The sequence below is a fragment of the Mus pahari genome, chromosome 1 (assembly GCF_900095145.1).
Source record: "Mus pahari chromosome 1, PAHARI_EIJ_v1.1, whole genome shotgun sequence".
Taxonomy (NCBI): Eukaryota; Metazoa; Chordata; class Mammalia; order Rodentia; family Muridae; genus Mus; species Mus pahari.
Genome location: NC_034590.1, coordinates 56288141 through 56300615, shown reverse-complemented (window position 1 = coordinate 56300615; position 12475 = coordinate 56288141). Strand labels below are relative to the sequence as shown.

Sequence of the window (12475 nt, the reverse complement as noted above, 5' to 3'; positions counted from 1 at the left end):
AAGAGAAAGAAAGAAAGAAAGAAAGAAAGAAAGAAAGAAAGAAAGAAAGAAAGAAAGAAAGAAAGAAAGAAAGAAAGAAAGAAAGAAAGAAAACAGATATTAAAAAAGATTATGGGAGAAAATCTTTCCCAAAATAAGGAAAGACACAGACAGGCAGATATAAGACTCATACAGAGCACCAAATAGATGAAACTAGAAACAAAAATCCCTGTGGCATGTGATAGAGTCAAATCATTGAGTATACAAGACGAAGAAACTTTGTTGAAAGCTGCAAGAAAAAAAATCACAAGTCACATATAAATGGTACTAGTCAAAGTGGATGTTGGCATGTAAAAGAATGCAAATGGAACCACATCTATCATCTTGCACAAAACTCAAATCCAAGTGGATCAAAGACTTCAACATAAACCCATATACAATGAACCTGATAGTAGATAAAGCTGGGAGCCTTGAAGGCAAATGGCACAGGAAACGGCTTTCTAAACAGAAGAATTTCAACAGAACAAGCACTAAGACTGACAATTAATAAATGGGACTTCATGAAACTGAAAAGCTTCTTGTAAGGCAAAAGATACCATCAATAGGACAAAATGGAAGCCTGCAGAATGAGAAAATATTTTCACCAACTCAACACTTGATAGAGGGATAATTTCCAAAATACATAAAGAAGTCAAGAAACTAGACATCAACAACCAAATAATTCAATTTTAAAAGTCGAGTGTTGGAATTCGAGTGATGATTCAATCAAGAGCACTGGCTGTTCAATTCCTAGCAAATACATCGGTGGGGGTCAACTGTCTGTAATTCCAATCCCAGTCTATCCAGTGATGCTGACAGTATAAGACATGCAAATAGTATATAGACCTACATGCACACAAGCACCTACACAGATAAAATAATAAACAAATGTTTTTAAATTAGGGATGTGGTAAAAGTAGTACAGTAATTGTGGCAATGGCCAATCAAATTGGTTGAGGTTAAGATCCATCACCTGAGAGGGAGCCCACCCTAGCACTGTCTGAAGAACCAGTACCAAAATGTTTCATAGCCTGGTGAGCTTAGGATAGAACCAAAAACAACTGGAAGAAATAAGGAACAATAATTAAAAGAGGCTATGAATTTGAAAGAGAAAAAGATGCGAAATAATGGCAATTCTTAAAGAGGAAAAAAAGAAAGGTGATATAATGCTGTTATGTTCTCAAAATAAAGGTGAAAATTTTATTAAATATAATGTGTTTATGGAACTTAAAAGTGTAATTCCAAAAAGTAAGATGAACAAATTAACTAAAAGATAGCTTATTTGGGAAACAACTCTATGATTTTTAGATATTAAAAATGTAAGTTTAACAGAAGTGGTTTATTTAGCACACTCAACAATGCAGGATAAAACAGATTTATCTCATAATAGCAAGAAAATAGAGAACAAGGCAAAACTTTAAGTCTTTAAGAATGTAAGAGAAATTTTAAGAATAAAATAACAAAACACACTAGAAAAATATTTAAGCAAGGAAAACAGAAAATTAAAAAGTACATACATTGTTCATCTTTTTATGTATAATAGCAGATACATAACAACAATTTGGATCTAGTGTAGTTGATATATGCTATAGTCAGAACACAATACAAAATAGACAGACTATAAAACAATATAAGCATTCACAAATAAAAATAGTGAAATGACTCAAATTGTTGTTTAAAAAAAAGGTCAAATTTGACAAGCATGTATATGCTTACCTCTGGTTCTAACAAATACATCTTACCTCTGGTGATAGAAACAAATACATCTCTGTAATTTTGATGGTAGCTTGTTCTATATACACATATATCACAAACACGCATACACACAAACAACAATAACAAAAGTCAACAAGAGCTACCATAATGAGACCATGGAGTGAAAACGAATTGTCATATATACTGTTAAAATATATTAAATAAAAATATGGAAATAAAAATCAAGGTATTATAGAAAGAAAAAGTACAAAATTCAAAACAACCAAGATACAACAAAGATATTCTTTCCACACTGCCCATGTATGAGTCCAAATGGCCTTGTTCTTGTTTCTCATAGTAACTTTAAAAGAAAGTTATACAATTCCCAGAGTCCATGATGCCCTACAAATGAAGGAGGAGGATGTTTTCAAATCCCTTACCAAAACAACCTGCTCAGATGACACAAACGTTGACTTTTAGATGAAGCAATACATATGTCTACAAAGGGAAATGTGATCTACAGCACAAATCTGAAGAAAGCATGGAAGACATTATTGCTTTCACCTCTGACAATCATTCCCATTGAGAAAATTGTTGATGTCAGCACCATCTTCTTCAAAACACTGGCAAGTTAGCACTGCTGTATATTTTGCTGCCACTGGAGCCACCAACTGGGATCTTCATTAACCAGAACCAAGAAGCTTTCAGGAAGCCATGGCTATCTCAGGGCTGGCCATCAGGCCCTCACAGAGGTGTCTTATGTCAACCTGTCCATATTTGTTCTTTGTAACACAAGACTATCTGCTGTAATAGTTGGAAATTCCCATTCCATGCAGTAACAAGGAGTTCACTTATTGGTACTAATATGGTAGATGCTGGCTGCAGGAAAGTATTCCATTAGTTTAGTCCCGGGAAGTATTATACCTATGGCACTATTTTCCATGGGCACCTATGGGAGGATGTGCCTGGTCTCTACTTCTACAGAGATTCTAAGAGTATTTAGAAAGAACAGTAAGATGCTTATGAGAAGAATGTAGCCAATGGGACTGGAATATGCCAGCTACTGAGTTCACTACTGCTCAACCAGAGAAGACTGGCAGGGTGCAGGTGCCTTCTTCAACCATCCAGTTACTAAAGACTTACTAAAGACTGGAGTGCCCAGCTACCAATACATGTTATCACTTCCTATAGTGCAGACAACTGAGTGGGTTGGAACCACCACTGAGTGGTCCTGGGGTGATCTACTGATACCTGACCAAAGGGGAGAATAGGTGGGAAGAAAATAGAGTTGATAAAATCTTGAAGAAAAAGAAACGTAACTCAGGGTCAATACAGTAATGTTCAATTAAGTAGAAAACACATTATTTGGAATCCAAGTGTCCCTGTGTAGTAAAGGGAGCTCACTCCTCATAAAGTAACAGTAGTTCTTATCCTCAGCCTTTTATCACTCATAATTGCATGGGCACAGACAATTAAAAGGAGAAAATTGTATGGAATTAAGAGGGGATAATAGGAAATGTAGTTGACTACATTCCCTGTAAATCTGACAGCCTCCTAAAAGCTGTTTTTACAGGTAAATTTAATTAGCTATTTCTCATTTACTAAGTTAAGGACTTAGATAGTAATGATCCTATTGGTGCATACATAAGAATCTAGGTAGCTTATGGAATTCATTCATTTTCTACACACGGTAATTCCTTGAATTCCAAGATAAAGCAATAAGTAGATTCAGAATTGGCTAGTACATACTTTCTAGTCCATGGACAGCACAAAGATTCTTTACCATGTTCAAAGACAACAGAGGCGAACTATATGAATTTTCAAAACAATACCATTTGAGAGGTCTATCCTCCCTCAAAAAAAATACTTTTAAATATTCTTATATTCTTCCATAGATTTCACTTTCTCCCATACCACAGACCTATGTCACCATTGAAATGGGTCAGGGAGACAACATTCAGTCATAATCATGGTAGTTAATGTAATCTAATGTTAACATGTTTTGTACTTAAACTCTAGTGATCTGTGTGTTCTGTTTTCAGATTGACAACCAGAAATATCCACCTGATTTTGGCTCTATTGTTTGTCATCAAACAAATAAACAGGAACATTTATATTTTACCAAATATTTCTCTGATAGTTAAGGTTAACTGTGCCAAAAAGGAAGATCTACAAATGACTAACATGTACTCAAACAGAGATGCTACTGTTCCTAACTACAACTGTAAACATGGAAGAAGAATTTTAACTGTACTTACAGGACCGGGGTGGTTTTCATCTGCCATAATTGGGCCACTCCTACACATCTTTGCAATACCACAGGTGAGATTACATTGCGTTTGTACTGAAACTGTCTCCTTTCCTGCCACCTTTCTGAGTACCAAGACAGATTAGAAGGCTCAAACTGGCTTTATGTCTATTATGATTCAGAGGTTGAAGCATAAATTCTCATTTTCTGGCATGTACATGACAGCTTTATTAGAAATAGATATGAAAAAGTGGAGATGTCAAGGGTTTTAATGTAAGAGTCTTTTAAGTAGTTTTTGGGGAAAATCACAAAAAGGTAGAATTAAAATAAGTATATAAACAATGTATACTTCCTAATGTTCCCAGATTTTAACTGGCATGCTTAGAAAGACTGGAATTTACACATTCATATAGTTAATGTTTTTTTATCCTTTAGCTTTACTATGGGCCATTTCATCCTATCCTGAGTGACCGGGAACACTATCCTTATCTGTACCAGATGTCTCCAAAGAATACATTTCTGACCCTGGCCATGATGGCCTTGGTGGTTCATTTTAACTGGAATTGGGTGGGACTGGTCATTTCAGATGATGAACCAGGCATTGAGTTTCTCTTTAAGTTGAGAGAAGAGATGCACAAACACAGAGTCTGTTTAGCTTTTGTGAATATGATCATACAAAATACACAACTACATCAGAAAAGAGCTGAGAAGTATTATAACCAGATCTTGATGTCATCAGCAAGAGTTGTTATCCTTTATGGTGACTCAGACATTCTAGCTGTACACTTTAGACTGTGGCAACATTTAGGTATTAAGAGACTCTGGATTACCACCTCACATTGGGTTGAGAACACAAGTAAAGGAGATTTCCTTCTTTCCTCCTTTAATGGGATTTTCATTTTTTCACATCCCCATTCTGAGATTCCTGGTTTTAAGAAATTCATCCAGACAGTGCGCCCGTCCAACTACAATAAGGATACCTCCCTTGCTAGGTTGTGGTGGCTGTATTTTAACTGTTCATTGCCATCTCATTGTAAGACACTGAAAAATTGTTCAACCAAAATCCTACTAGAATGTTTATCCAGGCACCAGTTTGAAGTATCCATGAGTGAGCCAAGTTACAACCTATACAATGCTGTCTATGCTGTAGCCTATGCACTTCATGAAATGCTTATTCAACATACAGAACATTGGCAGAAGGATATTGGAAAAGGACTGGAATTTTACTCCTGGAAGGTAATGGTATACCCACTGAATAGTATGAAGTGTCAACATATGACTCAAAGTTTACCATAGGTTCTAAATACAAGTATTCTACAAAACTTTCTCACAAGTGCGTTTATTTCTGTAGCCTTTTGCTTCATATTACATGAACCTGGTTACTGGTGTAAATTAATATCAAGAGACAACAGCATACTGGAAACATTAGAATCAATGTAATTGGTTATTCACCACAATGTGATAGTAAGACCTTGTTGCTGAAAACAAGCATAATAATCACATTGAACATGGAGAAATCAATCTGATCCTCAACTGAAATCTCCTTGCTTCATGGCTAGTCTTCATAGTGCTGGAAAGTGCTTATCTTACAACTGGAAACAAAGAAAGATCATCAATTTCTCCGTGTTAGAAACTCTGAAATCTATAAAAATGGTATGCCAACAAAATTGTGCCACAACAATTAAGGAATTATCCAACCTAAGTCCAACTTTATCATTGGATTTATGATCCACTCCATAGGATGGTTCCCGCACCTGACATTGTTAGTATAGCCAAAAATTCTAGAATGGACAGGTCATGAGCTCAAGGAAAGGACAAGCATTCTGCTAAATGAGCATAGAATAAGACAACTCTTAATGATGTGATACTATACCTATACATCAGGACATTATTCAACTCTTATCAAATTTCTTTCTGCATAGGTAATAAATAACAGAGACCCACAACTGTACAAAATGCATAGAGTAAGAGACTTTGAAGGTTATCCTTAAATGGGATGTCTCTATAACACCATTCACCTCAGAGATCATGCATCTATGTCAAAGAGGGGATAGAAACAATGTAAGAGTCATAAATAATTGAAGATTGCTAAGAAAACATTATTTTATAAGTAAAACAGAGTAGAAACACATAAAAACTCATGGATTTATGGTAGCACTCATGTGACTTCCCAATCATGAGCCAGACAAAATACAGGCACAAATAAGAAGTGAACACACATTTCCACATTTGCCAAAAAGCTATTTGCAATTGTTCTCTTTAGAAGGAAAATCAATTTTCTTCAATTGAATGACACTACATATAAAAGCTAAACATCAGAGCAGGTCCCATGCTCAAAAGCTTGCCAGTACATTTGGACTTCTTGATTTTAGTAGCTTATTTTTAGGGATTGGGAATTTTTTTAAAGCAAGAGAAAGAACAGAAAATTGGGTGTGTTGAGATAGAGGGAAGGTTGGAAAGGTGCTGAGAGACTGGACAGTATATGACAAGATTATACTGAATAAAATTGTCAAAGAACTTTTAAAAAGAAAGTAAAGAATTTAAGTTGATGAATTTTGCCCAGTATATTTCCAACCCATAGCCATTACTATATTTTCAACATTTGAAACAAAGTTTGTATATAGCAGCAAGAAACACAAATGTCCTTTAAATGATCAAGAATCTGTTGTTTGAGCTGGGCGTGGTGGTGCACACCTTTAATCCCAGCACTTGGTAGGCAGAGGCAGGCAGATTTCTGAGTTTGAGGCCAGCCTGGTCTACAAAGTGAGTTCCAGGATATCCAGGGCTATACAGAGAAACCCTGTCTCAAAAAACCGCATTGGTTGATATAATGAAGAGTTTATTAACTTATGTTAGGTAATTCTGCAACTCTATTTATGTATTAAGGAACTCTAATCACTAGCTGATGGTGTGATAATACTGATAAATAAAATGATGTTGATAATGTCTTACTCTCCATAAATATTAATAAGCTGTGAATGTTTAAACCATTAACTTCATTGTGAAACTGATATTTCCAATGCATAGTGCTACTTAATTCTAGATTTATAGTCTTTTATTTGTTGTATTAAGGAGTTTTAATAATGTTACATTTTAGGCCAGGTAAATTAAATTAGAAGCATTCAGATTTTCAGATTATCTACCCTAATGTGCATGCACAGTTTATATTACAACAATAAATTTATATCAGGTGGCCCCTTTCCTGGAGAACAACAAATTTATAATTCCTTCTGGATATCAATACAACATTAATCAAAGAGGGAAACTGGATACAGAATATGACATTCTCTATTCTATGAATCTTCTACCAGCTCTTGGACTTAAAGTGAAAATAGGAAAGTTTTCCCAACATTTTCTACATTGTCAGCAATTATATATAACAGAAGACATGATAGATTGGACCATGGACATTAGACAGGTGAGTTGGACTTAAGTATGATTCTTAACTATAAATGAATAAATATCACTTATTTACTTATATTTTATATCATAAAACATAATATGTTTATAATACAATTTAAAAACAATAAAATACTACTCTTTGATTTGTGTACTTAGAAATAAATGAAAAATGTTAGTGATAAAACTGCCAATCGCAGTTTGTATTGTGAAGTGGGCTAAACTTTCTCCTAACACATATCTATTTTTTGTTAGACATTACAATCAGTATGCAGTGTGCCCTGTAGTGTAGGATTCCGGAAATTCATTCAGAAAGGAAAGGCTGTCTGCTGTTTTGATTGTACCCCATGTCCAGAGAATGAAATTTCCAACATGACAGGTAATTACATGCCTTACCACCTGGTCAGTTGAAGTTTTGCAAGCAGTAAGTCAGCCAATATACAGATATATTATTAAAGAATTCATTATAATGCTTCAGTACATAATTTTATATAGATAGTAGAAAATTTATAATTGGTGGTATTTCTCTTGTCTCAAGAGTTCCAGGGGAATTTTCAATGTGATATAACTAGTACTATATCAAGTAACTGACACACATAATAATTATTGTAGGAGTGAGTGGAAATAGATAATAATAAAATTAAACTTTAATCTCAGGACCAGTGCATAAATATTTCAATAAAATTTTAACATGAGCAAAGCCGAGATGGATGTAGTACTCAGACATAAAATAATGCATTAGAATGAATGTTCAACATTAATTTGGTGAGTAGTGGGGTGTGTCTTTAATCCCAGCACTCAAATTTAGGAGGCAGAGGCATTTGAGTCTCTGTGTATTGAAGACCAATCTGTTGTACAGAGTGAGTTCCATTATAGGCAGAGCTACACAGAAAAACCCTGCCTTGAAGACACGAACAACAAAAACAACAACCATAAATAGTATTCAGCATTTTGGGCTATACAACATAGTGAATAATGCAAGAAAAAGTTGAAATGAATACTGTGTTGAAGTATTTCAATAAAATATTTCTTGAATTGACACTGTAACATAAATATAAAAGCAAAATTAATGAATTAAATGAGTTGCCTTTGTCAGTTCAACACAGAATAATATTATGTGGCAATTAATTCTTTTCATTTAACTTGTTACTTGCATATATTTCAAAAACCATAAATATAACATTTTTTACATATAGTAATGATGAAAAGTTTACAAAATAATTCAAAAGAATAAACCAGTTATTCTCAAACTTCCTAAAACTGTGATCCTTTAATATAGTTCCTAATGTTGTGGTAACCCCACTTACAACCACAAAATTATTTTTGTTGCTATTTCATGACTGTAATTTTGTTACTCTTGTGAATCAAAATGTAAATAAACAACCAAGCCATCTTAGTCATTCAAAGAGTCATGACAGAGAGAAAATACAATTAGACATTAAAACATGACTCCAGCCAGTGCTGAGGCTGAAACAGGTTTATTTTTTTCCAGTCTGCTTTTATACCATTCTAGGTATATGCAAAGAATAGGGTCAGAAGGAGAACAAAGACAAAGCAGTCAAGGAACAAACAAGGCACAAACAGAGTGGTTAAGGAACAAACAAAGCAAAAACAAAGGGTCCATGACTACTGTACTTAGGAACATAAAGAGCCAATCAAGTTACAAAGAACACATTCCTCAACTGTCTTCATCTTGAGCATTGTCCTAGCTTAATGTCAAAAGTTTATCTGATCCTACACCATTGTAAATATTCTTGACCAAGTCCTTGAAGCTGCACCAAGAGCTCTCCACAAACCATTATCTATTTTTTTCAATGATCTTAGGCAATCCATAAAACATTGAGAAGCACTTACATGCTAAGGTAAGAGTTTTGAAAATTAAGGCAATCTTAAAATAACTGAATAATAATGTTTGCCACTGAAGGAAAGACTGCTATTACAAAATTTCAATTGGATATGGTTTTCCAACTCAATTAAAAAATTTAAATTGCACATAATGCAGTGTAAATTTCAAGTTAAGTTTGGAAGAAGATTCTTGCACCCACCGAGGATTATGTGTCATTGCTTACCATTAAGAGATGGAAAATTTTATTGTATTGGTGCTTTCTCATTAAGGACTTACCCTATGAGTATATTAACACACAAACTTAATTTTAAAAAGTAGTGAAAATATGATGTGATCTAGTCTACTAAATTTCTCACATAGAAACATAATAGAAAAAGATTTATAAGATGCATTTACATCGAGTGCTAATTACTTCGTAACGTTTTTGCCTTCCTAAATAGTACTAGTTATGGCTTTTAAAAGACTATTTGCAGGAGAATGTATAGCCAACAAATATGCCAATTTGGTCAAGACTTCCCAATTCATTAATTTAAAATATATGAGAAAAATAGAGAAGAAAAATAAAACTGATAATACTTCCTTTCTTATATCAGACATGGATCAATGTGTGAAGTGTCCAAATGATCAGTATGCCAACATAAAACAAACTCACTGCCTAAAGAAAGTTGTGACCTTCCTGGCTTATGAAGACCCCTTAGGAATGACTCTGGCCTGTTTGGCCCTGTTATTCTCTGCTCTCACAACTGTTGTACTCAGTATCCTTTTGAAACATCAAGACAACCCCATTGTCAAGGCAAATAACCGGCTTCTCAGCTATATTCTTCTCATCTCTCTCATATTTTGTTTTCTTTGTTCCTTGCTCTACATTGGCCATCCACACAAGGCTACCTGCATCCTGCAGCAGACAACTTTTGCAGTTGTTTTCACTGTAGCAGTTTCCACTATTTTGGCCAAAACAATTACTGTACTAATGGCTTTCAAGATCACTGATCCAAGAAAAAAGATAAGACAGATGTTAGTAACAAGGGCACCTAACTATATCATTCCCATCTGCACCATGATCCAACTTATTGTCTGTGGAACCTGGCTAGGAACATCTCCTCCATTTGTTGATTCTGACCCACACTTTGAACATGGTCGCATCATCATTGTCTGCAATAAGGGTTCAGTTATTGCATTCTACTGTGTCCTGGGTTACTTGGGCTTATTAGCCCTAGGGAGTTTTACTGTAGCTTTTCTGGCCAGAAATCTGCCTGATAGATTCAATGAAGCCAAATTCCTGACATTTAGCATGCTCGTCTTCTGTAGTGTGTGGATTACTTTTCTTCCAGTCTACCATAGCACCAAGGGAAAGGCAATGGTGGTTGTGGAAATCTTTTCTATCTTGACTTCCAGTGCAGGGTTTCTTGTTTGTATTTTTTTCCCAAAGTGCTTCACAATTTTGTTAAAACCAAAGGTGAATTTTACTCAAAAGTTCACTGGCACACATTCTAAAATTGAAAATAACCATTAAATTGTTAGAAATGTCTTAAGTTCACTCGCGTTTGGAAATTTGTTTTTTTTACAAAGAGGTCAAAAATACAAACTAGAGGTAAAAAACAGTATCTTCAACATATGGTTATAGTTAAATAAAATTGATGGATATAGAAGAATGAAAGTAGATCTATATTTATAACTATGCACAAGGTTCAACTTCAACTGTTTTACAAACTTAAACATAATACCAGATATCTTGATATCTGATACAAAATATCTGATATATGACATTTTGGGTCTGATACAAAAGAAAGTGAGAAAGAGTCTTGAATTCATTGGTTAAGAAAATATTTCCTGTGGCATGAGCACTAACACAATTAATGAACAGGTCCTCATGAAACTGAAAAGTCTCTGTAGGGCAACAAATACACTCATTTATGCAAAGTGTCAGCCCACAGAAAGAGAAAACTTCTTTACCAATTATAAATCTAATAGGAGGTTGGTATCTAAAATATATAAGAAACTGCAAAACACTGGTGTCTTAGTCAGGGTTTCTATTCCTGCACAAACATTATGACCAAGAAGCAAGTTGGGGAGGAAAGGGTTTATTTGACTTACATTTCCATACTGCTTTTGATCACCAAAGGATGCAGGACTGGAACTCAAGCAGGTCAGAAAGCAGGAGCTGATGNAGAAGCCATGGAGGGATGTTTGTTCTTTACTGACTTGCTTCCCCTGTCTTGCTCAGCCTGCTTTCTTATAGAATCCAAAACTACCAGCCCAGAGATGGTCCCACCCACAAGGGGCCTCTCCCCCTTGATCACTAATTGAGNAAATGCCCCACAGCTGGATCTCATGGGGGNATTTCCACAACTGAAGCTCCTTTCTCTGTGATAACTCCAGCTGTGTCAAGTTGACACAAAGCTAGCCAGTACAACTGGACATCAAGAAAACAAACAACCTAATTTACCAATTTTAAAATGATGTACAGATCTAAAAAAAATTCTCAAAATAAGAAATAAAATATGTTGCAGAGGATTGATTGCATAATCTGCCATCAATAGGATTAATAGGAAGGTAGGCTTTTGGTCCTGTAAAGGCTTAAAGTCCTATCATAGGAGGCTGCTAGAGAAGTGATGCATGAATAGGTAGGTATGTGGGGGAGCATTTTCTTAGCTGCAAAGGAGTCGGGGAATGTGATGGGGGATTTGCAGAGGGGAAAAAGGAAAGAGGACAATATTTGCAATAAAAATAAATTTAGAAAAACAATAAAAAATGGCTGATAAGCACATAAACAAATGTTCAATGCCCATAGTCATCAGAGAAATACAAATCAAAGCTGCTTTGAGATTTTTATCTTATACCAGTCAGAACGCCAAGATAACAATAGACAGCTCTGGCTGTTGAGAATATGGAGTAATGGAAACCCTCATCTTTTGTTTTGTGAGTGAGAGTGAAAACTTGTATAGACAATATGGAAATCAGTCTGGTGGTTTCACAGGAAGCTGAGAAAGGTCAAGATCCAGCTCTACTCTTTGTTCTAGATAGGCTTACTATGGCTATGATCAAATGCCATGACCAAAAGCCTGGGTTACTTAACAGTAGAATAAAACATGTTTAAACATCAAAAAGCATGAAAATAATATATAGTTTTGTAGTAACAAAGGAAGACTAAATTGAGATAATTAAATAGGGAACTGGGAATATAAGAGAAGTGAGAGTTATACTATGAGAGGAAACTGCCACTGAAGGCCATTTGAGAAGTCATATGAAAATCTACTGCTGTATAAACT

At 34.9% G+C, this 12475-nt stretch overlaps 1 protein-coding gene across 1 annotated transcript in view; it reads left to right on the top strand.

Moving 5' to 3' along the window:
* Positions 1-10719, top strand: part of LOC110324200 (vomeronasal type-2 receptor 116-like) — a 20445-nt gene extending 9726 nt beyond the window's left edge. The window contains exons 2-6 of the mRNA XM_021201561.1: positions 3756-4035; positions 4397-5197; positions 7152-7379; positions 7616-7739; positions 9800-10719. Coding sequence (XP_021057220.1) covers positions 3756-4035; positions 4397-5197; positions 7152-7379; positions 7616-7739; positions 9800-10719 — 2353 coding nt within the window. The remainder of the gene's footprint in view (positions 1-3755; positions 4036-4396; positions 5198-7151; positions 7380-7615; positions 7740-9799) is intronic.
* Positions 10720-12475: the final 1756 nt, after the last annotated feature.